The 27555-nt window shown below is 39.7% G+C and overlaps 1 protein-coding gene across 1 annotated transcript in view; it reads left to right on the forward strand.

The window, feature by feature from the left end:
- CFAP221 (cilia and flagella associated protein 221) overlaps positions 1-27555 on the forward strand; it is a 101276-nt gene that overhangs the window by 42073 nt on the left and 31648 nt on the right. The window contains 8 exon segments of the mRNA XM_049773140.1: positions 999-1119; positions 1204-1315; positions 1524-1632; positions 4503-4590; positions 6679-6768; positions 9587-9685; positions 12583-12688; positions 25054-25187. Coding sequence (XP_049629097.1) covers positions 999-1119; positions 1204-1315; positions 1524-1632; positions 4503-4590; positions 6679-6768; positions 9587-9685; positions 12583-12688; positions 25054-25187 — 859 coding nt within the window.

Here is a 27555-nt window from a genome sequence, read left to right on the forward strand (position 1 = left end):
GAAAGAAACTGGGGACATTAATGGTAGTGCACTGGTGAAGGGTGGTATACATTCTATGACTAAAACTAACAATCAATTTGTAACTACAATGCTTAAAATAATTATTAAAAATAAGGAAAGCCATAAACATATGAAAAGCTGGAATACAAATATACACTTATTCTTGTTTAAAGACGTTCACATATGAACATAATGGAGTTCTATTGTATCTCATCACAAAATGTTAGAACATATTCTCTAGGGTTGATAACCCCATCATCATATGCATACATATGTCCAGAGTATAAAGATGTTTCAGGTACAAAATGGTTTTAAATGCTATTTTGTTCTCCTTCTTTCCTTCCCTCTTTTCTTCCTCCTTCCCTCTTCTTCCTTTCCTCCTTCCTTCCTTTCTTCTTTCCTTACTTCCTTTTTCCTTTACTGCTTTCTTCCTTTCTTCTTTCCTCATTTCATTTCTTCCTTCCTTCCTCCTTAATTTCCATCCCTCCTTCCTTCCTTTCTTTTTTCCTTTCCTTCTTTTCCTCTTTGTTTTGGTTTGGTTTTGGGTCACTTTTAACAGTTCCCAGGGATTACTCAGATTGCTCCTGGCTCTATGGTCAGAGATCACTCCTAGAAGGGCTCTAGGAACTGTATATTATCTAAAAGATCAAGCCCAGGTTGACCAGATGCAAAGTAAATACTTTATTCACTATAGTAATTTCTAGCCCGAGTTAATTTTTTAAAGATCTCGCTTTAAACAGAGGGTTCAATCATTCAATTTCTAGGAAACTTAATCAGTGGAAGTTATTTTTCATTTTATATAGAAAACTGAGTTATTAAAAATCAACAACCCAGTAATACATACTCCTAGACTATGACAGCATTTTCTAGCATGCCATGTTTCACATTTGGTATGGCTTTTGAGACTGTTAAGTGAAACATAGATATAGCCAATTATATAAAACTTGACATCTTGACTTGTCCAATTACAGACTAATTTAGCATCTCTTAAATAACAGGCCAGAAGAATTTGAAAGATTATTTTCTCTTTCTAAGAAAGCTGATCTTCCTTCAGAAAAGACAATGCCACGTTTAAATTTTCGCCAACTTCTACCTGCAATAAAGCCTGCCAAGCTTAAGGTAAAGTGGGTATTATGCTAGAAGCATTTAAGGTAATGATAGAAAGGCAATAATCATGAATTTTATTTTTTCATTTGGTCTCAGGAAATTGAGTATAAGAACTTGAGATTTCCCATAAATTTATCAAATCCATTTGCTGTGGCAACTGTTTTAAATCAAGAACCAGGAAAATTGAAAGTTAAAGACTTAAGAGAAGGTAAGCACTTGATCCATCATAAATCAGCCCCTGGGCAAAATAGAATAAAAATATTATAGCTTCATTTGCTATTTATGAACCACTACAAACCCCAGTTATATCACTATGCTTTGGCATTCAAAACAGCATGTGCTCTAATTCGATGTGTTATTATGACATATGATCTGATTTGATTACTTAGATAGTCATTGATTGTGCTTGCCCTCAGTGATGGACCTACATGATGATATTTCAAAACGAAAACAGATGAAGGAAGCACTCTTTGAACAGAAAGTCAGACAGTGTGTTAAAGAAGAGCTTGAAAATCAAGTGAAGTGGTAAGTATAGATAAGTGACACCAAATGACAACCCATGTTATGTTGATTATGCTGGAGACAAAATGAAACTGTTAACTATATGTGTCCTTTGGATATTTTGGTTCTCTCTCCTCCACTGGGCTTTCTCTTTTTCCAGGGACATTTTTATTAGGCATAAATCAATGCAGACAACTATAGCCCCTTTCTTCAGAGTGACCAGACAGTGGCTGCACCACACACAGACATAGCTCCCTGCTGGCCTCTGCTAACAGCACCCACCTTGGCGGAAGTGAGGCAGAAGTGAGGCAGCCCCTGATTATAGATTTTAAAATTTAGTGTAAGACTACTTATGGGAAGGGTGCTTGCCTAGCCAGGTTGGATCCCTAGCATCCTATATAGTCCCCCAAATACTGCCATGAGTGGTTCTTAAGTGAGGTCAAGAGTAACCCCAGAGCCTCGCCAGCTAAAGTCCAAAAATAAAACAAATAATAAGTGATATCAGACTTGTGCTCCTACTTAAAACTGCAGTTAGGCCCCTTGCCTCATTTTTTTCCCCAGATCACACCAAGTCTATTCCTGTGTATATATTTGGCTAACATGAGCTTTCTAACTCTTTTTCTTAATAATTAACTCATTGATTTTTAATTAATTACTTTATTTAAACATCATGATTACAGGTTGTTCCTAATGCAGTCCCAAACAGGGACAGAACAGTCTCCAGTTCCAGGACCTACCCAACCCTCCAAATTACCTACATGGAAAATAATGCCTTCTACTTCTTGCAGTAAATCTTTCTGTTTCCTTCAGTCTCTCTCTGGGCTTTGACCTTAGTTAAATAGAAAGTATGTCAAGTAACTGAAGTGAGGTGGTAAGATCTGGGTCTCTCCTAGTGCTGAGGTCAGGAAGCCTGGCTCCTCTCCTGGTGGTTTTCTGTTAACCATTTGCAGGTAGTGTGTGGACCCTTCCCCCAACTTCCTTTTTCCTTAACCTCTTCTTTTGGTATGTAATGCCCACCTAGATTATAGAACTTTCCCTACCCTGGTGGATGGGTTTCTGGTTAATAAAGAGAGAGTCTGCCTTTGGGCTTGAGAGAGAAAGTACATGGCATAGGCCGCATATGGCAGAAAGAGCTGACTCCACTGAATACCTTTCCTACTGCTGTGTATTATTTTTCCGCCGCTACCCTGACTCATCAGACCCATCCATCCAAGGGGTTAGAAAACGATGCCTGGAGTAGCCTCACCCAACTGTGGAGATATATTTTTATTTTTATTTTACAGAGCCAAGGATATGGTGCTACTTGAGACCTTCAGTGCTAATCCAACACTGCTAAGGAACCACCAGAGGTTCAAACACTAGTGGTGTTTAGAGACTGTGTGACATTGGGGACCAAGTTGAGGTTGGCTTCATGTAAAACATGTGTCTTATGTAACCCACTGGAAAAATATTTTATTTAGTTTTTGGATCTCTTTAGCCTTCTTTCATCTAAAGGTCTTCTCCAGATGCTCCTCTCCCTTGAAATAATAATTACCACTATTCTAAACATGTGACAGACTTTTTAATAGATATGGTATGGGCCAGCTACTTAAACTGAAAAAAAAATACACATAACTCAAGTGTTTAAGTGAATTTGAACATATTACAACATACACCATGGAGGATTTTTAGTATAATATTCACAATATTGCATAACCGTAACCACTTCTTAATTTTAGAACATTTGCCTAACTTCAGAAAGAAACTCCAGAGTTGAAGAGATAAGTTGTTCTTTGTTTTTGGTTTTTGGGGCCACACACAGAAGTGCTCAAGGCTTACTCCTGGCTCTGTTCTCAGGGATCACTCCTAGCAGAGGTCAGGAGACAATATGATGTGCCAGGGATTGAAATTGGATCAGCTGAATGCAAGGCAATTGTCCTACTTGCTATCTTTCTAGGCCCCCTTTATTTCTTTTTAGTACCAAAGAATAATTTTTGTATAGGCATACTTCATTTTATTTATTCACGTATAAGTTGGGCAGGTTCTACTTTTCTATTATTGTAAATAATGCTATTATGAACATTTTTGTATGGACATTATATATTCCTGTATATGTAATTTCTAAGACTTGTGGTGCTTCTGTTGAACTGCTTGAAGAGCTATCAAACTTTTCTCTCATAGCAATATCATTTTGTATTTCCCTCAATAATGTAAAAGGGTTCAAATCTCTCCACATCCATAACAAAAGCTGTCCCTCTCCTCTGTAGCTCTAATTGTCATTATCCTCATCATAAACATTATGGTGTGTATGCATTGGTATCACATGGTGTTGACTTCCATTTCCCTAATGATGTTGAACATTCACACACCCCCAGTAGTGCTTGGAGGTCCATGTGTTGCCAGGGATCAAATCTGCAAGCATGCAAATTATACACTTAGTCCATTGAACTCTCTGTCTGACTCCAATAATTTTTTTTTTGGTTTTTCAGGCCACACCCGTTTGATGCTCAGGGGTCACTCCTCGCTAAGTGCTCAGAAATTGCCCCTGGCTTGGGGGAACCATATGGGACAGCGGTGGATCAAACCGCTGTCCTTTCTTGGCTAGTGCTTTCAAGGCAAACACCTTACCTCTAGCGCCACCTCTCTGGCCCTGGCTCCAATATTTTTATAAAGTCATAAATATTGTAGCATGTGCCACTAGGTGATAAACTGTATTTTATAGAAATCATTGTTCATCTCAGCTATGTTGCTGAAGTCTCTACAAATCTCTACAAGTTTTTTTCTCACAAAGTGTCTTCTCCAATAACTGGTTTTTATTCAGTTATGAAGTAAACCTAAGACATTCTATCTTAAAATTATTACAGTTCTCCAATGCTACACTCTGTGGATTTTGTTTTGTTTGTTTTCCTCTGTAGGCAGGTGCACCTTGGTAGAGATTTTATGCCTCTGAAATTACGAAAAGAACTTAGTGAAGAATGGCAGAAAGCAAACAACAAATACAAGGTCAGAATTACCTAATTGCAAATCATTTATTTCATAGAATATTTTTGGATCCATGCCTTATGCAAGATGCCTTGGAAAAAGGGACAAAGCATGTAAAACATTGGAAGGATAGGAGGCCTCAGTCCTCAGTCCTCAGTCCCTGCATTAAGTATAGCAGGGACTTAGAAGCCTGAGAGGAAGAGAAGAGGCCAGAGAGACAGAGGAAATGACTCAAATTGGGGTTACAAGTCTAGGCATAAGGTGTACCTGACCCAAGATCTTCAAAACATGAAGGAAATTAAATTCCAGCTCTGGATGAAGCTCTACATCAGAGGCTCACACAAGACATGCAGAGAATAAGAATTGGTGGGCCAGAGGGGATACAGTAGGGTCACTGCTGACGGCACCTTCAGTTCAAGGATAGGAGAATAGAGCTGGGCATTGTGAGCCCTAGAAACCCAACCCTTCAAGTTCTGCTGAGCTGTAAGAGATCTTGTGACATACTGGGCAGGGGCTTCATGCTGCAGAGATTGGGCACAAGTGGCAGGATTTTCAGAACTGTCATTTGTCATAGCTGTTTGCTAGGGCTACCAGTGCAAAGAATCGCACAGTGGGAGGACATGATAGTCACGGTTTGAGATACTGGAAATGTACTGAGGGGCACAATTCAGCCCAAATCCTCTTTTTTGAAAGAGGCACTCAGAAAAAAAGAAAGAGAACTACAGATGGGTATAAGGTTTATATAAGGGAGGCTGGATACAAGCCTGTTGCTGGTCTCCTGAGCACCACCAGGAGTGACCTCTAAAGCACTGAGCCAAGAGCAGCCCCAAGGCACTTCTGGGTGTGGCCCCCAAGACAAGGTAAAAAGAAAAACAAAACAAAGCAAAAAAAAAAAAATTCTGGGATGGGCCAAAAAGATAGTACAATAATTAAAGTTCTTGTTTTTGTATGCTGCCAACTAGAATTCAATCCCTGAAACCCCATTTGATCCTCTGAGCCAACTAGGAGTGATCCCCAAGCAAAGAGCTAGGAGTAAGCCCTGAACACCACTGGATGTGGCTCAAACACACACACACACACACACACACACACAATCAATCAATCAATCAATCAACCTTGAACTATGAGCTTTCTACACTTGGTATTTGGGCAGTAGCTGCCAGAGGGGCTGTGGGGAGTAGCGTCAGAGATAGCAGATCAAATAGGAATATACAATACACTTATTTTCTTTCTTTCCTTCTTCCTCTTTCTTTTTTTCTTTTCTTCCTTCCTTCCTTTCTTTTTTCTTTCTTTCTTTCTTTCTTTCTTTCTTTCTTTCTTTCTTTCCTTCCTTCCTTCCTTCCTTCTTTCTTTCTTTCTTTCTTTCTTTTCTTTCATTCTTTCTTTCTTTCTTTTCTTTCATTCTTTCTTCCTTTCTCTTTCTGCCACACCCAACTATGTTTAAGACTTGCTCCTGGCTCTGCACTCAAGTATCACTACTGGTGGGCTCTGGGGACTATATGGGCTGCTGAAAATGGCATTAAGGTAGGCCCCATGCAAACCCCATACAAGGCAAGTATGCTGTATTATTTCTCCCACCTTGGAATACTTTTGATCTTTCTTAGTTTAAAGTTCATAGCAGAACATTGAATTAATTTATATTATTTTAATAAGAAAAAAGAAGGTAATACCATTACATAGGTCAGGCATAGTGTTTAGGAAAGATAAATATTATGTCAGATCTGTTTTCCTCCCCCCACCCTTTTCCCTTCTCATTCTTTTGTTGTGGTTACTGTGATGCCCAGGGGTTGATCATGCACTTGGCTGTGGCACCACACAACAGCCTTGGAGCTCTCTGGGTCACTCTCTTTCACGGAGCTGGTCACACAAATGTTCACTTGGGATCATAAACTAACCCTCAGTGCTCCTAAAGTCACATACTTTGTTGTGCGCTTGGGGGGACTCCCAACAACAGAGCTGCTGTGACTGTGCTTGAAGCTTTTACTGTTGCCTTCACCTCATGCCAGCTCCATGCCTGGGTTTCACCAACTGCTTGAGGGCCTTAAAAGAGAAATAAAGTTGCATTCATTTGCATTTCACTATGAATTCTGTGATGCCGGACAACCCCAGCTATATAGAGGAGATCCTGTTTTGGAGGAGGAGTTTCAGCGACTCAAGACAGAAATTAACCAGAGTCGGGTCATTCACGATATAGGAAAGGTATGTACCTCCCCTGGTATTTGGCATCTAATCATTAAGAGTTCTTTAATGGCTCGTTTTCTTAAGGCTAAGCTACTTTATAAAAACCCTTTCACAATTCTAGAATCATCTCAGAATGGATGGGGCAGATTCACCTTTCTGCCTGAAGGCAGAGCAGCCCACCACCACACCAACACCTTCCAAAAGAAATGGCCCAGCTCCACAATTCAACCTTATTCAATTGCCAAACCACTAACTTGGTTTCATATTTATAGGTCCTGGGTTGTTTGTGACCCCATGACACCTCAAAATTTTATAGTAGTTTCAGTCCAGTAGAATCACAGAAAATCTGAACGAAAAGTTACATTAAAGTTATCACTAAGGGGAAGGGGTGGGGGAAAAAAATGTTACCACAAAGCTCAGTGAACCTAAATGGTAACACAGAAGGCTCAGCTAGAGTCAACCACAGACCAGGAAATTCTTAGACGATGACTTTCATAATTGAGAGATATCACAATTATTTCAAATTTACCTTTATTGATATAAGTTTTGATCATTCCATTTGCCTTTGTGTTGTAATGAACAACATAAAATAAATTTGTGTTTTCAAGGAGGCTAGCTGTGGTGGTGAACTGGAAGTTGGGGTGACACTGGCGAAGGGAAGGTCACACTGGTGGTGGGATTGATGTTTGAACATTTAATGTCTGAAATAACTGTAATATGAATAACTTGGTAGAACATGATGTAATCATAAAACATTTGAAATTTAAAAAAGGATTCCCTTTCACTGGGAGATGTTTTGCCATTTATAATCTGTCTACATTTTTCAGCGTTTTTAACTTTATCTTTCTCGAGTAAAATAATTCAAGACTTGTAACTGGGGGCCGGAGAGATAGATGGAGGTAAGGTGTTTGCCTTGCATGCAGAAGGTCGGTGGTTCGAATCCTGGCATCCCATATGGTCCCCTGAGCCTGCCAGGAGCGATTCCTGAGCGTGGAGCCAGGAGTAACCCCTGAGCAGCGCCAGGTGTGACCCAAAAACCAAAAAAAAAAAAAAAAAAAAAGACTTGTAACTTGAGTTCCCATAAGCATGAAGGGATAGACTGAGCTGCTTCATCCTCTCCTTGCTTCTGTTTTATCTTCCTGATCTCTTTTCTGCTTCCCTTTGCTCTCCCAGGTCCAGCCTGCAGAGGCTCTGCTCATTGGGAAGAAGGTGGTGACATTTTGTCCTGGCTCTGCCACAGATATGGGTCTAGGTAGAAGTTATTTTTTAGTCTTAGTGCCTAGGTGTAGCTCCTCTACTACATTTTCTCTGTCCTGTGATGGTTTTTGGAAAAGGCCCCAGTTTTGTATCTCTTCCTTCCCTTTTGTTGTTGTCAACATTGCAATGCCTGGGAAGCCAAACGTGTGGTTTTGGAGACTACACTCAGTCAAATGGGGTGAAGCTGGACTCCAGTCCTCTGAATCACATGGCAGGTAGGGACAGGGACAATTTTTAATTTCAGAAGTGAAAATTCTTTTTAATTTCCTCTTTTTTTTTTTTTTTCACTGCCCTGCTTTTCTGGGCTTGCTGTTTCTCATCTTTTTTTTTTTTTTTTTTTTAACTTTATTGATTGATTGGTTTTTGTGCCACACCCAGTGGCACTCAGGGGTCATTCCTGGCTTTGCACTCAGAAATCGCCCCTGGCAGGCTTGGAGAAATATGGGATTCCAGAAGTCGAATAGAGTCCCTCCCAGATCAGCTGCATGCAAGGCAAACGCCATACCACTGTGCTATCTCTCTGGCCCCTCATCTATTTTTTTTCTTCCCCCCACACTTATTTTGGCCACACAATCCTGCACCCAAGCTCTTCTTCCACCAAGCACACCCAGTCCACGCTCTGTGTCCCCCTCAATAAATCCACCAGATAAATAGACTCATAAATTAGACCTTCCTTCTCTGCAGACAATTTTATCCAATTTCATCTAATACTATCTCCTTCATATATTTTTTCCCAGTCTGGAGAAACTACAGGGTCGCTAGGGATATGTGTACATCTATGCCCATCTCAAGCAGGCTCAGTGCTGGTGCAGGGGCAAGTGGAGTGAAACAGTCCCCCTGTACCAGGACACATAGTGGACCCCTTCCACACCAGAGGTACCCTTCCCCCGATTCCTACCCTGCCCCCCAGACACACACAAGGTGAGTTTCTAGAAAACTTGGAGTTCTCAGAGCTATGTCTTTATTTCAACTTCTCTTACTTGACAGCAAATGCTTTAAAATTCAGATAGTATCTTCTTCTTTCCATTTAGTAAGCAACCCTTGTCATGCTCTGTATGCTGAATAAGCCTAATTCACGCATATATATATGGCCTTTGGGCCACACCCAGTGATGCTCAGGGGTTACTTCTGGCTGTGCATTCAGAAATTGCTCCTGGATCAGGGACCATATGGGACACCAGGGAATTGAACTGTGGTCCTAGGTCAGCTGTGTGCAAGGTAAATGCTCTAACACTGCACCACCACTCCAGCCCCTAATTCATGCTTCTTTTTTTTTTTTTTTTTGGTTTTGGGGCCACATCTGGCGGCACTCGGGTTACTCCTGGCTATCTGCTCAGAAATAGCCTCTGGCAGGCACAGGGGACCATATGGGATGCCGGGATTCGAACCAATCACCTTAGGTTCTGGATCGGCTGCTTGCAAGGCAAACACCGCTGTGCTATCTCTCTGATCCCTCATGCTTCTTAATGTCAGAAAAAAATCACAAATTTAGGACCAAACTCTAAAATACTTTTATTATGTGCTTATACCCAGAGTGAAACTTTTCATTTAAGAGGTGTCTATATTTTCATATTTCCAGAAAATGGAAGAATTTCACCCCAGTTTTGATCCACTCTTTAATAACACCTGGGTCAACAGGTTCAGGGCACAAAAAAGGTTTCAACAAGCAGCACGCAAGGTAAGTCTCTCCACATCAAGATAAAATTGAATTTTGCTTAGTCCAATTAGCAGAAGGAAATTGAATAAGGAGGCTTTTTATCCTGACAACCATATTATTGAGATATGCTTTCCATCCCATAAAATACACCCTTGTAAAGTGCACAATTCAATTTTTAGTCATGTTTGCTGTAGTATAAACATCACCACTATCTAATTTTAGAACATTTTATCACCACAAGAAGCTGTTCCATTAGCAGTCCCTCTCCATGACCACTAAACTGCTTACTATCTATATGGATTACTATCTATAAGGGGGGTTACTCCAGGCTATGTGCTCAGAAATTGCTCTTGGCTTGGGGGACCATATGGGATGCCAGGAAATCGAACCACCATCCCTCTTCAGTCAGTCGGGCGTAAGGCAAACACCCTACCACTGGGCTACTGCTCCGGTCCCAGCCCATGAAACTCTTGACTCTATCATCAGGGCATGGTTATCCCTGGGAGGCAGAGCCATGAAATTGGAAAAAGTAGTGGCTGAGCTTTGGACTCTGGAGTTAGCCTGTTTGCTCTCAGGTCTCTGTACTATTTCCTGGATGTTTTCAATATCAAACAAATTCTCTAACTTCTGTGCCATTGTTTTCTCACCTGTAACTGGGGCTACCAATGAGCCCAGAATCCTAGGTTGTTGTGAAAATCAAATAAAGGAATATAGGGATAAGAGGCTCACCCCAGTTATGGTACCTAGACAATGGCTTCTTTCAGGTCTGGTGACAGTTGGCTGAAGAGACCAGGCTATGGCAGCAATGACCTGCCTTGAGCAAAACCTCATGCACCTCCAAGGCCAGATGCTCTTGCTGTGCCTGTGTCTGTGTGGTCTCTGTGTAGCACAGAACCAAGAAGACTCCCCATAAAAAATGAATAGTAGAAATAGGCATGTGTACATGAAAAAATGCTCCACATCACTAATCATCAGGGAGATGCAAATCAAAACAACTATGAGGTACCATCTCACACCACAGAGATTGGCACACATCACAAAGAATGAGAACAAGCAGTGCTGGCAGGGATGTGGAGCAAAAAGAATTCTATTTACTGCTGGTGGGAATGCCATCTAGTCCAACCTTTATGGAAAGTGATATGGCGATTCCTCGAAAACCTGGAAATTGAGCTCCTAGTATACCCTAGTATACCCTAAGAACACAAAAATACAATACAAAAATCCGTTCCTCACACCTATATATTCATTATTGCCCTATTTACAATAGCCAGATTCTGGAAGCAATCAAGATGCCCTTCAACAGACAAATGGCTAAAGAAACTGTGGTACATATACACAATGGAATATTATGCAACCATCAGGAGAGATGAAGTCATGAAATTTTCCTATACATGATGTATTATGCTGAGTGAAATAAGTCAGAGGGAGAGAGATAGACACAGAATAGTCTCACTCATCTATGGGTTTTAAGAAAAATAAAAGACATTTTTGCAATAATTCTCAGACAAAGAGAGGAGGGCTGGAAGGCCCAGCTCACGACATGAAGCTCACCACAAAGAGTGGTGAGTGCAGTTAGAAAAATAACTACACTGAGAACTATCATAAAAACGTAAATGAATGAGGGAAGTGGAAAGCCTATCTAGAGTACAGGTCGGGGTGGTGTGGGAGAAGGGATATTTGGGACATTGATGGTGGGAATGTTACACCGGTGAAGGGGGGTGTTCTTTACATGACTGAAACTCAACTACTTATAATCAAGGTGTTTAAATCAAGTTATTAATAAAAAAAAGAAATAGGCACGTGTATCCTTGGAGGGGTGGGGGCATAGGGACAGGACACAGGGAGAGGACACAGCTGTGACCATGAGAGCACAGAATCAAGGACTGGTGGATAGGTCTGGCACAAATGGAATCATTCAGACCCTTATGGAGTGCACCCTCCAGGATATGGAGAGTAGCTTGAGCATTCTCTGAGTGACAGCTGTCTTTCTTTCACTCTCCCCACCAGGTATGTTCATGTTTCTTACTCTTGTAAGTTCCCATTTTCTCAAGGCATTTTATCCTGTGTTTATGTGCTTTTTACTGTATCACTGCTATTTGCACACACACACACACACACACACACACACACACACACACATCCCATTTATAGTGTCAGGCCCATGTATGCAGAACATTTGTTTGTTTCCTTCTGTGTTTCTGGTACCTTACTCAAAGCTGGCCACAGAAAATTAAAAAAAAAAGGGGGGGGGGCCGGAGAGATAGCACAGCGGTGTTTGCCTTGCAAGCAGCTGCTCCAGGACCAAAGGTGGTTGGTTCGAATCCCGATGTCCCATATGGTTCCCCTGTGCCTGCCAGGAGCTATTTCTGAGCAGACAGCCAGGAGTAACCCCTGAGCACCACTGGGTGTGGCCCAAAAAACAAAAAAAAAAAAAAAGCTTTTTTGCAGATTGGAATCTGAATGGCTCTAGCAGTCACTCTATGCATAAGTAATACTCTCTTCCAAGAGTTCCAGTGTGTATGCTCAGTCCATCATCCTCAGTTCTGCTTCTACAAAACCTTTAGTTGAAATGACACTAACTCACTCAGAAAACTAGAGGCTCACTTTTCAGATATGGTGAAAAAGGCTGAGAGAGAAGTAGAATCAATCATTCTCTGCACTCTAGAAATATAAGAACATGAAGGCACATAAATCAGTATGACAAGGTCAGATGACAACCTGGTTGTTTTTCTGTGTTTGTTTTTCTATTCAGATGTTAACATTTCTCAGTTCTTGAAGTTTCCATGACCTTGTCAAGGACAGTGAGCATTTACCCTGTGAATTCTGACTGAGTATGGGGGCCTCAGTTCTTCCTGTGGTTGGATAAACAAATTAAATTGAATCCCCAAAACTGTTACTTTTTTTTTTTCAAATTCCAGGTCATGGTTTATCGACGGTTACTCAAAATGCTGAAAGCTGTTCGTGAAATGGATAGAGATGAAGTGAAGAGAAAACTGAATCAAAGAAGACCATCAATAGATGAAGGTAATACACCTCTGGAAGGGACAAGGTTCTCCTACCAGTGAGCACTCTAAACCTGTGGTATCTCTGTACTGAACTCAGCTGTGCAGCCACAAGTTGCTGATTTTGTTTTGTTTTGTTTTGTTTTTTCACAAATCACTGATTTTTGTGGCTGCTGTAAAAGTTCATCTTAAACTTTTTTTAGGGTTACTGGCAATATAGTTGTAAGTGTATTGCTGTTACATTGCCTCCCCAAGGTATAAATACTAACAGCATGGTAAATCATTTACTTAATACTAATAATATTTAAAAAAGATGAAAGAGAAAAATGTAAGTGTTTGGGCATACATATAACTGAAATCAACAACAAAATTCATGCCTGTTTTGTTGTTCTCATCAATTCAGAGTTAATGCCATACCCACAGTTTATAAAATACTGTTTTATCAATCTCCTACATTAATTACTGGAATTTGTGATATTATATTAATTGTATAAAAAAAACCCTAGCAGATGTTATTTAGATAAAGATTTTGTCATTTAATATTATCTGTATAGTCCTAAAAACCCAGTAAGATTTCCTGGTATCTATCCAAACAAGAGTTTTCAAAGACATATAAATAATTAAAAATTGATGAGGATTGGCACAGATTGCCCTTGCAAGGGGCTGCAGCCTGCCCATCAGCTGTGGCTTTTGAGACCAACCACACCCAGGAAGTGCCTGCAGAAGCTGCACAATTAGAGGTGAGCTAGAAATGCCCAAGGAGGATGGAGCCAGATTGCCGATGAATGCCATTATAAGGGGCTACAGCCTGACCATTGGCTATGGCTTTTGAAACCAGCCACGCACAGAAGCACATATGGAAGCTCCATGAACAGTGGTGATCTGGAAACACCCAAGGAGAGTGGAGCCATAGGAGCCTAGCTGCTCTGCTTCACTTCGTGGCTTCATGCATCTTAGCCAATGAACCCCACCATAACATGTAGAAAAACCACACAGCAAGTGGGACAACAGAGAAACAACACAGGCCAGCTACATGCATAGAGAATAAAGATGGCAGCTCTGATGACCCAAAGTGCCAATCACCTAGTTAGACTCTCAAATAAAAAATTTAGAGAAGAAATATGGAGGGTTTGCATGAACTCAAAGAAATCATAGATTGGGGCCAGAGTGGCCAAGAAAGGAAGGAAGGAAGGAAGGAAGGAAGGAAGGAAGGAAGGAAGGAAGGAAGGAAGGAAGGAAGGAAGGAAGGAAGGAAGGAAGGAAGGAAGGAAGGAAGGAAGGAAGGAAGGAAGGAAGGAAGGAAGGAAGGAGGGAGGGAAGGAAGGAGGGAGGGAGGGAGGGAGGGAGGGAGGAAGGGAGGGAGGGAGGAAGGAAGGAAGGGAGGGAGGGAGGGAGGGAGGGAGGGAGGAAGGAAGGAAGGAAGGAAGGAAGGAAGGAAGGAAGGAAGGAAGGAAGGAAGGAAGGAAGGAAGGAAGGAAGGAAGGAAGGAAGGAGAGAGAGAGAAAAAGAAAGAAAGAAAGAAAGAAAGAAAGAAAGAAAGAAAGAAAGAAAGAAAGAAAGAAAGAAAGAAAGAAAGAAAGAAAGAAAGAAAGAAAGAAAGAAAGAAAGAAAGAAAGAAAGAAAGAAAGAAGAAAGAAAGAGAGAGAGAGAGAAAGAAAGAAAGAAAGAAAGAAAGAAAGAAAGAAAGAAAGAAAGAAAGAAAGAAAGAAAGAAAGAAAGAAAGAAAAGAAAGAAAGAAAGAAGGAAGGAAGGAAGGAAGGAAGGAAGGGAGAAAGGAAGGAAGGAAGGGAGAAAGGAAGAAAGAGAAAGAAAGAAAGAAAGAAAGAAAGAAAGAAAGAAAGAAAGAAAGAAAGAAAGAAAGAAAGAAAGAAAGAAAGAAAGAAAGAAAGAAAGAAAGAAAGAAAGAAAGAAAGAAAGAAGAAAGGAAGGAAGGAAGGAAGGAAGGAAGAAAGAAAGAAAGAAAGAAAGAAAGAAAGAAAGAAAGAAAGAAAGAAAGAAAGAAAGAAAGAAAGAAAGAAAGAAAGAAAGAAAGAAAGAAAGAAAGAAAGAAAGAAAGAAAGAAGAAAGAAGGAAGGAAGGGAGAAAGAAAGAAGAAAGATAAAGAAAGAAAGAAAGAAAGAAAGAAAGAAAGAAAGAAAGAAAGAAAGAAAGAAAGAAAGAAAGAAAGAAAGAAAGAAAGAAAGAAAGAAAGAAAGAAAGAAAGAAAGAAAGAAAGAAAGAAAGAAAGAAAGAAAACCACAAACCAATATCTCTGATGAATATAGATGCAAAGATCCTCAATAAAATCCTGGCAAATAGGATCCAATACCTGATCAAGAAGATTCTTTACATGAGTGAAACCCAAACACAATCATGTATGTAATCAAGGTATTTAAATAAAATAAAATAAAATAAAATAAAATAAAATAAAAAGATCATACCCCATGACCAAGTAGGTTTTATTTCAGGAACGTAAGGATGATTTAACATATGTAAATCAATTAACATAATACACCATATCAACAAAAAGAAAAATAAAAACCAAATGATCAGATCAATAGATGGAGAGAAAATATTCCATAAGGTCCAGCACTCATTATTGACAAAACCTCTAATCAAGATGGTAATGGAAGGAACTTTTCTCAATATAGTCAAGGCCATTTACTACAAGCAAATGGCAAATATTATTTTCAGTGGAGATAAACAGAAGCCTTTCCTCTAAAATCTGGTACAAGACAAGGCTGCACTCTCTCACCACTCCTATTCAATATAGTGCTGGAAGTTCTTGCAATAGCAATTAGGCAAGAAAAAGATATCAAGGGCATTCTGATAGAAAAGGAAGAAGTCAAGCTCTTGTTTGCAGATGGCATGATACAATATTTAGAAAACCCTAAAGACTCTACAAAAAGCTTCTAGAAACAATAGATTCAAATAGCAAAGTGGCAGGCTACAAAATTAACACACAAAAATCAATGGCCTTCTTATACACCAATAATGATAGAAAAGAAATGGGCATTAAGAAAACAATCCCATTCACATTAGTGTCACACAAACTCAAATACTTCAGAGTTAACTAAAGAGGTAAAGAACCTATACAAAGAAAACTATAAAACCTTGCTTTAAGAAATAAAAGAGGACACAGGAAATGGAGAGGTGTAACCTTCTCATGATTGGAAGGGATAACATCATTAAAATGGCAATACCCCCCCCCAAAGCATTGTACAGATTTAATACAATTCTTCTAAGGATACCCATGACATTCTTCCAAGAAGTGGATCAAACACTCGAAAATTCATTTAGAACAATAAATATCCATGAATAGCTAGAGAAACTCAGAAAAATGAATGGGGGTACATTACTTTCCCAACTTTAAATTGTATTACAAAGCAATAGTCATTAAAACAGCATGGTATTGGAATAAAAACAGACCCTCATATCAATAGAGTAGATATGAGTATTCAGAGAACATTCCCAAATATACAATCAACTAATGTTTGATAAAGGGGCAAGAAATACAAAATGGAGCAATGAAAGCCTCTTCAACAAGTGGTGTTGAAATAAGTGGTCAGTCACATGCAAAAAAAGCAAACTCAGACCTCCATCTAACACCAGGCGAAAAGGTCAAATCCAAATGGATAATAGACCTTAATATCAGACCTGAAACCATAAGTTACATAGAACAACATGGAGGTAAAATATTCCATGACGGGGCCGGAGAGATAGCATGGAGGTAAGGCGTTTGCCTTTCATGCAGAAGGTCATCGGTTCGAATCCCAGCATCCCATATGGTCCCCTGTGCCTGCCAGGAGCAATTTCTGAGCATGGAGCCAGGAGTAACCCCTGAGCACTGCTGGGTGTGACCCAAAAGCCACACACACAAAAAAAAAATTCCATGACATTGAGACTAAAGGCATCTTCAAGGAGAAAATATCACTCTCTAAACAAGTGGAAGCAGAGATAAACAGATGGGACTATATTAAGCTTAGAAGCATCTGCACCTAAAGGAAATAGTGTGTAGAATACAAAAGCCACCCACAGAATGGGAGAAACTATTCACCTAATACTCATCAGATAAGGGGATAATATCTAAGATATACAAGGTACTCATAGAACTTAACAAGAAAAAATCTAACCTATCAAAAAATGGGGAAAAGAAATAAACAGACACTTTCTTAAAGAAAAAATACAAATCGCCAAAAGGCACATGAAAAAATACTCCATATCATTAATCATCAGGGAGATGCAAATCAAAATAATAATGAGACACCATCTCACACCACAAAGACTGACACACATTACAAAGAATAAGAACAATAAGTGCGGACTCAGAAGAAAAACTTTAACACCTGGAAGTTAAACAGCCTCATACTCAATAACCAGTGGGTCCGAGATGAAATCAAGAAGGAAATCAAAAGGTTCCTGGAAACAAATGACAATAAAGACACAAACTATCAGAACTTATGGGACACAGCAAAAGCAGTACTGAGAGGAAAATTTATAGCTTTGCAAGCACACATCAGGAGCTTACCTGAGTAGCTTAATGACACAGCTAATAGAACTAGAAAGTACTCAACAAAAGGACCCAAAAATAGGAAGACAGAAGGAAATAACAAAGCTGAGAGCAGAAATCAACGAAGTGGAAACCCAAAAAACAATCCGAAAGATCAACGAAAGCAGAAGTTGGTTCTTCGAAAAAATAAACAAGATTGATAGACCACTGGCAAACCTAACAAAGAAAGAGAGAGAGAGAAACTTGATAACTCGTATCAGGAATGAAAAAGGAGAGATCACTACTGATATGACAGAGATTCAAAGGGTAATCAGAAACTACTTTGAAAAACTCTATGCCACTAAAAATGAGAACCTGGAAGAAATGGATAAATTCTTGGACTCTTATAATCTTCCACGGTTGAAAGAAGAGGATGTAGCATATCTAAACACCCCCATCACCATTGATGAAATAAAAATGGTAATCAAAAGTCTGCCCAAAAACAAAAGCCCAGGCCCAGATGGATTCACTAATGAATTCTATCAAACTTTCCAAGAGGAACTACTACCAATCCTGGCAAGACTCATGAAATTGAACAAGTGGAAACACTCCCAAATAGCTTTTATGAAGCCAACATCACCTTGATACCTAAACCAGACAGAGATGCTACGAAAAAGAAAATTACAGACCAATATCGCTGATGAATGCAGATGCAAAGATCCTCAACAAAATCCTGGCAAATAGGATTCAATACCTCATTAAGAAGATCATCCACTACGATCAAGTAGGTTTCATCCCAGGAATGCAAGGATGGTTTAACATCCGTAAGTCTATCAACATAATACACAACATCAACAACAAGAAAAATAAAAACCACATGATCATATCAATAGATGCAGAGAAAGCATTTGATAAGGTCCAACACCCATTCTTGATCAAAACTCTCAGCAAGATGGGAATGGAGGGAACCTTTCTCAATATAGTGAAGGCCATCTACCACAAGCCAGTGGCAAATATTATCCTCAATGGAGAAAAACTAAAAGCCTTCCCTCTAAATTCTGGCACAAGACAAGGCTGTTCTCTCTCACCACTCTTATTCAACATAGCACTGGAAGTACTTGCTATAGCGATTAGGCAAGAAAAGGATATCAAGGGAATCCAGATAGGAAAGGAAGAAGTCAAGCTCTCACTGTTTGCAGATGACATGATGCTCTACTTAGAAAACCCTAAAGACTCTACCAAAAAGCTTCTAGAAACAATAGACTCATATAGCAAGGTGGCAGGCTACAAAATTAACACACAAAAATCAATGGCCTTTCTATACACCAATAGTAATAAGGAAGAAATAGACATTAAGAAAACAACCCCATTCACAATAGTACCACACAAACTCAAATATCTTGGAATCAACTTGACTAAAAATGTGAAAGACCTATACAAAGAAAACTATAAAACTCTGCTCCAAGAAATAAGAGAGGACACGCGGAAATGGAAACACATACCCTGCTCATGGATTGGCAGGATTAACATCATCAAAATGGCAATACTCCCCAAGGCGTTATACAGATTCAACGCTATCCCTCTAAAGATACCTATGACATTCTTCAAAGAGGTAGATCAGGCACTTTTGAAATTTGTTTGGAACAATAAACACCCTAGAACAGCTAAAGCAATCATTGGGAAAAAGAATATGGTAGGAATTACTTTCCCCAACTTTAAACTTTACTACAAAGCAATAGTTATCAAAACAGCATGGTATTGGAATAAGGACAGACCCTCAGATCAGTGGAATAGGCTTGAATACTCAGAAAATGTTCCCCAGACATACAATCACCTAATTTTTGATAAAGGAGCAGGAAATCCTAAATGGAGCAAGGAAAGCCTCTTCAACAAGTGGTGTTGGCACAACTGGCTAGCCACTTGCAAAAAATTGAACTTAGACCCCCCAGCTAACATCATGTACGAAGGTAAAATCCAAATGGATTAAAGACCTCAATATCCGACCCCAAACCATAAGATATATAGAACAACACATAGGCAAAACTCTCCAGGACATTGAGACTTCAGGCATCTTCAAGGAGGAAACTGCACTCTCCAAGCAAGTGAAAACAGAGATTAACAGATGGGAATATATTAAGTTGAGAAGCTTCTGCACCTCAAAGGAAATAGTGCCCAGGATACAAGAGCCACCCACTGAGTGGGAGAATCTATTCACCCAATACCCATCAGACAAAGGGCTAATCTCCAAAATATACAAGGCACTGACAGAAATTTACAAGAAAAAAACATCTAATCCCATCAAAAAAGGGGGAGAAGAAATGAACAGACACTTTGACAAAGAAGAAATACAAATGGCCAAAAGACACATGAAAAAATGCTCCACATCACTAATCATCAGAGAGATGCAAATCAAAACAACAATGAGATACCACCTCACACCACAGAGAATGGCACACATCACAAAGAATGAGAACAAACAGTGCTGGCGGGGATGTGGAGAGAAAGGAACCCTTATCCACTGCTGGTGGGAATGCCGTCTAGTTCAACCTTTATGGAAAGCAATATGGAGATTCCTCCAAAAACTGGAAATCGAGCTCCCATACGATCCAGCTATACCACTCCTAGGAATATACCCTAAGAACACAAAAATACAATACAAAAATCCCTTCCTTACACCTATATTCATTGCAGCACTATTTACCATAGCAAGACTCTGGAAACAACCAAGATGCCCTTCAACAGACGAATGGCTAAAGAAACTGTGGTACATATACACAATGGAATATTATGCAGCTGTCAGGAGGGATGAAGTCATGAAATTTTCCTATACATGGATGTACACGGAATCTATTATGCTGAGTGAAATAAGTCAGAGAGAGAGAGAAAAACGCAGAATGGTCTCACTCATCTATGGGTTTTAAGAAAAATGAAAGACATTCTTGCAATAATAAATTTCAGACACAAAAGAGAAAAGAGCTGGAAGTTCCAGCTCACCTCAGGAAGCTCACCACAAAGAGTGATGAGTTTAGTTAGAGAAATAACTACATTTTGAACTGTCCTTTCCTTTTTTTTTTTTTTTTTTTGGTTTTTGGGCCACACCCGGTAACGCTCAGGGGTTACTCCTGGCTATGTGCTCAGAAGTTGCTCCTGGCTTGGGGGACCATATGGGACGCCAGGGGATCGAACCGAGGTCCGTCCAAGGCTAGCGCAGGCAAGGCAGGCACCTTACCTTTAGCGCCACCACCCGGCCCCGAACTGTCCTAATATTGAGAATGTATGAGGGAAATGTAGAGCCTGTTTAGGGTACAGGCGGGGGTTGGGTGGGGAGGAGGGAGATTTGGGACTTGAGTGATGGGAATGTTGCACTGGTGATGGGTGGTGTTCCTTTTATGACTGAAACCCAAACACAATCATGTATGTAATCAAGGTGTTTAAATAAAAAAAAAAAGAACAATAAGTGCTGGAGGGAATGTAGAGAGAAAGGAGCTCTCATTCACTGCTAGTGGGAATACCACCTAGTCCAGCCTTTATGGAAAACAATATGAAGATTCCTCAAAAAACTGGAAATTGAGCTCCCATATGAATTTGCCATACCATTTCTAGGGATATACCCTATAAGCACAAAAACATAACACAAAAATGCCTTCTGCACACCTATATCAATTTCATAGCTATTTACAATAACCAGAATCTGGAAACAACCAAGATGCCCTTCCACAAATGAATGGCTAAAGAAACTGTGGCACATATACACAAGGAGGGCCCAGAGAGATAGCACAGCGGCATTTGCCTTGCAAGCAGCCGATCCAGGACCAAAGGTGGTTGGTTCGAATCCCGGTGTCCCATATGGTCCCCCGTGCCTGCCAGGAGCTATTTCTGAGCAGACAGCCAGGAGTAACCCCTGAGCAACGCCGGGTGTGGCCCAAAAACAAAAACAAAAACATATACACAGGAAACATTATGCAGCATCAGGAGATATGAAGTCATGAAATTTTCCTATATATGAATGGACATGAAAACTATTATACTGAGTGAAATAAGTCAGAGGGAAAGAGATAGACACAGAATAGTCTCACTCATCTATGGGTTTTAAGAAAAATAAAAAACATTGTTGTAATAGTACCCAGAAACAATAGAGATGAAGGCTGGAAGGACCAGATCATAATATGAAGCTCACCACAAAGAGTGGTGAGTTCAGTTAGAAAAATAACTACACGGGCCCGGAGAGATAGCACAGCGGCGTTTGCCTTGCAAGCAGCCGATCCAGAACCAAAGGTGGTTGGTTCGAATCCCGATGTCCATATGGTCCCCCATGCCTGCCAGGACCTATTTCTGAGCAGACAGCCAGGAATAACCCCTGAGTATCGACGGGTGTGGCCCAAAAACCAAAATAAATAAATAAATAAATAAATAAATAAATAAATAAATAAATAAATAAATAAATAAATAAAATAACTACACAATTATCTACACAATAACTAACAATTATCATGACAATGTTAATACGTGAGAGAAGGGGCTGGAGTGGTGGCGCAGCGGTAGGGCATTTGCCTTGTGCTGCTAACCTAGGATGGACCACAGTTCGATTCCATGGCGTCTCACATGGCCCCACAAGCCAGGAGCGATTTCTGAGTACATAGCCAGGGGTAACCCCTGAGCATCATCGGGTGTGCCCCCTAATAAAACCAAAAAAAAAATCAAAAAGAAAAAGTGAGAGACGTTGGGGCCATAGTGATGGTACAGTAGTAGGGCATTTGCCTTTTAGATTAGGAGAGAAAAAAAGGGAAAACAAAAGAGAAGAGAAAATAAAAATAGGTAAATATGGTACAAAATAAGTTAAATAAAAAAATTGGGCCAGTGCATTAGAGTTGGAAGGTTTTCCAATTTCCAAGCACTTCATCACTGATGGGGGTGGACTTTGCTAAATGATGGTTTCAGGGTTAGATAGTGGCTGGAGCATTTTAGAATAAACATGGTTTTTGTGTCTATAGTACTAAGTAATGCAGCAGTGAGGACTATAAGAGGTGGCTACCCTATGTAGTATCGTCGACAGAATCTTATGTATCAAGGATCCTTTCCTAAAGATAAAGTGACAGAGTGGGCTTTATTTAACATTGATTGATGATGAAGAAGAAGAAAGGAGAGAAGGAAAAAGTAGGGGAAAAAGAGAAAAGAAAAAAAGAAATAGTAATTATCAAAAATGTATTCGATGAGTGGAACCTGTAACCTGTAAAGTCTGTCATCACTTTTTTTTTATTTTGACAAAGGTGTATTATTTTAGTAATATTTTAGGTACATATTAATATTGAATCGGGATTCCCATCACAAAAGTTGTCCTCCCTCCACCCCGTTCCCAGCTTGCATCCCATATTCACCTCCCTCACCCCCGGGGGCTGCTAGTATAAGTGGTCCCCGATGTGTCTAGCTTGTTGTAGCTTGGGTATTGATTCTTTTGTCATTGGCTTTGGATTTGGTGATTAAGTCCGATCATTTTTATTACTACTTAGTGATCATACAACTGTTTGGTGTTGGGATCCTCCATTATTTCCCTCTCAATTTAAGAGGTGGAGTACGGTGGTTCAAGTTATGTGATTCGTTTGAAGAGAAGAAAAGTAATAAAATGGGGTAAAAGTCAAGCAAGCAGAAAATGGGCCGAGTCCTTAGAGGCTCTCAACATCCGTTTGAGAACAGAAAGTGGAAAAGGAAGAGAAACATCACAGCAATACAAAAAGAAAAATCAAACAAAAAATCCAATGAGCACTACAGCAATAAAAACAGACACTGTTTAATAACCACGGTCCTGAAATAAAAGCAAAACAGAGCGCAAAAAAAAAATGGAAACAACAACAACAACAATAACAAAACCAAAGACCAAAATTAAATTAAATTAAATTAAAAAAGAAATAAAATTAAAAATTATTTTGTGCTGTGTCTTCTCTCTTTTTTTCCCACATAGGCATAGTAAATTTTGGGGAAATTTAGAGAGGGAATTCCCAGCACTCTTTTTTTAAAAGATCTCTCTTATATGTATAAAGAAACATAGTAAGAAAACAACATATGACTAGAGTCATTGGAACTGGAGTTTTTTAATTTTCTATTTATAATCTTTGAAGCACTATGAATTACAAAGTTTAAAAAGTATTTATGATTGAGTTATAGGAATACAATGTTTAAGAACCCATCCCTTCGCCAGTGCCCACTTCCCTTCAGCAATGTCTCCACTTTTCCTCCTGCCCCCAGTCTTCCTCTCTGGCAAGTACTTTTTTTTCTTTGTGATCATTAGGCAATTTGGTTCTTGATGAGGTATCATGCATAGTACTGCCTCCTTGCAGAACCCAGTCCTCATCCAGAGTGGCCACTTTCATCTATCATTGTCTTAGTGTCCTTTCTTTACATACTCCAATTCTCCTCACAGTGACAAACTTCCTGTTAAGGACATATTCTCCTGCTCTTTGTTTTTATTACCTTTAGGCATTACTCCCTACTATGTTTATACATATATGTACATATATATGTATATGCATATATATGTGTATATATACACATATATATGTATATGTATCCCACAAATGATTGAGATTATCTGTCCTTTTGACTCATTTCACTCAGCTAGACACTTTCCATCCATGTAACAGTAATTTCATGAGTTCATCTTTTCTATTGACTGTGTAATATTCTATATTATATATTTCATATATATCATATATATATATATATATATATTTCATAGCTTCCTTATCCAGTTATCTGTTCTTGGATACTTGGGTCTTCCCAATAGAGTGGAACTAGTTTCTGGGCAGCACCATTTTGGCCAGAGGTCATAGGAACACACTGTGCAGCCAAGTTGGGAACCCCGCAATGAGCTGGGATGGGTGTTCCCCGCTGCCACGCCTTCATCTTCTCCAGAAGATCTGGATATTCTACAATTATGGCAGATAAATTAACAAGAATTTCTACTGTCAATCATGACAAATGTAAACCTAAAAAATGTCAGCAGGAGTGCAAGAAGAGTTGTCCTGTGGTTCATATGGGGAAATTATGCATAGAGGTCACACTCCAGAGCAAAATAGCATGGATTTCAAAAATGCTTTGTATTGGTTGTGGTATTTGTATTAAGAAATGTCCTTGTTCAAGCACCAGTTGTTGAATGGTAGGTTGTGTATTCCACATTCCCCAGAGGAAAAGAGGGAATCCCATGCCTTGGGTAGGACAAGAGATGCTAGTTCAGTAGCAATTCCCCACAATAAATAATCCACACAGTTAGGAAGGTTTAGCAGGCAAGAAACTGACACTGCAAGCTTTTCACCCACCAGCCAGTTTCTCCACCACAAGCCAGTTGTTTGTGGAACCACAAGCCTAGATGGCAGCTCTCAGCTCAGACCTCCTGATTAGCCTTTATTGAGATTTAAAACAAAAAAATCAAAGCCACGCCCCAAGGGAAGGAATAAATCCAGATGAAAAGACAATGGGAAAAGAAAACCAAAGGAAACCAATTGAAATACTTATGAGGACTAATTCAAAAGCCTCTATCTCATTATAGAAACAATTCCTAGTTTGTGGGGCATACCCGTATTATCTTCCCCAAAGACTGGGAAGATAGACCCGTAGACATTTCTATCAGCAGTGAATGAGTGTCCTTTTTAAAACTGGAGGGTTTTGTTTTTTTGGGTTTTTTGTTTGTTTTTTTTTTTTTTTTTTTTTTTGCCTATAGAATTAAACTTACATCAGAGGGTGGCTAGTTGGGAGGGGCCTTTGGTATACTGGTAGAGGGAAGCAGGAACATCATGATAGGTGAGCTGTTGGAATGATGTGTGCATGAAAAGAATAATTAAGTAATATTATAAATCCTGTTTGGGCTAAAAAATGTTTTAAATACATTTAGAACTCTTCTCACATGGTACTTTGTTTTTCACTCATAGATACAGACTTGTCCAAAATCCTTCAGCTGCGGAGGAATGACGGTTCTTACTCTGGTCATTCTTATGTCTCCCCAAAAGAAATTTTACCTTTTGCCTTCCCAACCTACAGTCCTCCTCAAGACTCCAAAGAGTTGGTGGGTACCATCAGGCTGGAAGCTGGGGATCAGTGGGGTGGTAGATAGACACAATTAGATGCTTTTTAGTAAGAGACTAAAACCAGAATATGGTTTCAGTCCCTTTTCTCCCCCAAGGGAGATTCAAGTCCAGGGACTTGTATCCAGTAGGAAAGTAAGCATCATTTTAGCCACATTCCTGGCATTTGATCTGCATGTAGAGTTCTCTAGTAACCTGGGAATCTTTCCCAGTCTGGAATCCAGCAGAAACCTGAGCCCCATTAAGCAGCTCAGAAACTGGGGATAAGATCAGAAAGTTCTATGGAAAAACAAATGGGTCTTTCTCAAGTGAACCCTCTTGCTTTGTGGGCAAATGGAGAGGCCAGAGAAGGTTTCTCTGCAAGTTGAACTGATAATGAGGACATGTGCCCTCAGAATCTAGTATCTAATTCAGATTTAGAATTTCTTCCCTTCTTCTTCCTTCTCCAACTCCTTCTTCACCTTTCTCCTTTCTTTTCTACTTTTCTCTTCCTCTTCTCTTCTTCCTTGCCCTTCTTCCACTTCATCTATGACTTCTCCTTTCTCTGCTTCCTTCTGTGTCTCCTTTCTCTCTTACTCTTGACTCTTAGCTTCCTCCTCTCTATCTTCTTCCTTTTCCTACCCTTCCTCTTTTTGGTTTCTCCTTTCCACCTCTTCTTTTCATCTTCCTTCTTGGCTCTATAACTTTTTCTCTTGCCTTATGACACATCATGCATTATGGTGTAAACAATAGCTATTTTGCTGTACTTACCACAAGTGACTAAAACACTTCAACTGAATAATTTTTGTTTACTCATCCACAAATATGTACAAATGTATATCACCTTAGAGATAAAAAAGAAACTGAGACACAAAGAAAAATAGTGGTAGAAACTCACATACTTTACACTAATGCTGATATCGAGAATCCATATCCAAAGTAATTTTTTAGTTTTATAAAATAAACTTCCTATTCATATCCTATAATATATGTTAAGTATTTCAGGTCAAAGTACACAAGAATTGCTGGGCTGACTTAAAACATTCTAACATATGTTAGACTGGGAAGATAGCCCAAGTTCAAGCCTTGACCATACATGAAACATAGGGTGTGGCCATGGAGGACTCCAGTCACTTCTGGGTCCAAGTAACACTGCTGGGCCAGAGTGTAGAATTAAATAATTAACAATGGTGAGGCAGGCTTCAGGAAGCCTTCAGGAAGCATCAACTTTATTCATGCTCTATCCACCACATATGTGGCCAATATCATAACCTTTTAAGCATTCAGCCATTCTTAGCTAGCCCTGCATCTTAACTCCTTTCAGCCATCTTCCCTTTGACCTCCATGCTGGCAAAAGACCAAAAAAGGCCTAATCCCCTCTGGTCAAAGCCTTATCTACCCTTTCCAAGACCCCTCCCAGGAAATGGGTGGCGTCTTGCAGGTAAGGTCAAGTTACCTAGGAAGAATGGGGGGGGATGAGCTTCACCAGAGCATTGGATTATCTAGCCCAGTTTGCCAAGGGTTGCCAGTAATGGTAATTGAGCCTCCGTGAATATCAATGATAACTGACCAATAGAAAGGGTGGTAGAGTAGAATCTCACTTATTATTTCTGAATAATTTAAAATTTGTTCATTTCATTCATTTTCTGCTGCTCAGCACTAGTAAGAAATTAATTTAAAGAAAACTTTAACTTAATTTCATATCTAGTGAATATTTCAATCCTAAAAATCACATTTTTATTTTCCACCTTTGACAATGGAAAATGTCTAGGAATGGATGACATATTGTGGTTGCATTACTATATTTATTTCATGATGGTATGTTAGAGTAGTGAAATACAGTATTTATTGTGTGTAAATTTATTAGGGACCCTTTTGGATATTTTGGGCATCTGCAACATATAACAGTCAGGGAGTTCATCAGGGAATGCTGTTGGCATTGGGATCTTTGGGAGGGAAGCCCTGGAGTGAATGAGAGATGTAGGACTAGAATCCTTCAGTACAGAAACTTCAGCTGAGGAATCTCTGGAACTGGTGTAGGTAGACAAGTCTCAGTACCCACATTTTTGTCTAAACTGTCCTTAGAAAAGGGCTGCATTGGCAGTTATATGACCTTCAGTGAGATGGGCCCTTTTTAGTGAAAGCAGCTCCTAAAGAGTGACCCCTGCAGGTTGTTTTTATTCATTTATTTTTGGGGTTTTTTTGTTGTTTGTTTGTTTTGGGGTCACACCCAGCAGCACTCAGGCGTTACTCCTGGCCTCACACTCAGAAATCGCTCCTGGCAGGCTTGGGGGACCATATGGGATACCGAGATTTGAACCAATGACCTTCAGCATGAAAGGCAAATGCCTTATCTCCATGCTATCTCTC

Source organism: Suncus etruscus, chromosome 5, assembly GCF_024139225.1.
Source record: "Suncus etruscus isolate mSunEtr1 chromosome 5, mSunEtr1.pri.cur, whole genome shotgun sequence".
NCBI classification, from domain to species: domain Eukaryota; kingdom Metazoa; phylum Chordata; class Mammalia; order Eulipotyphla; family Soricidae; genus Suncus; species Suncus etruscus.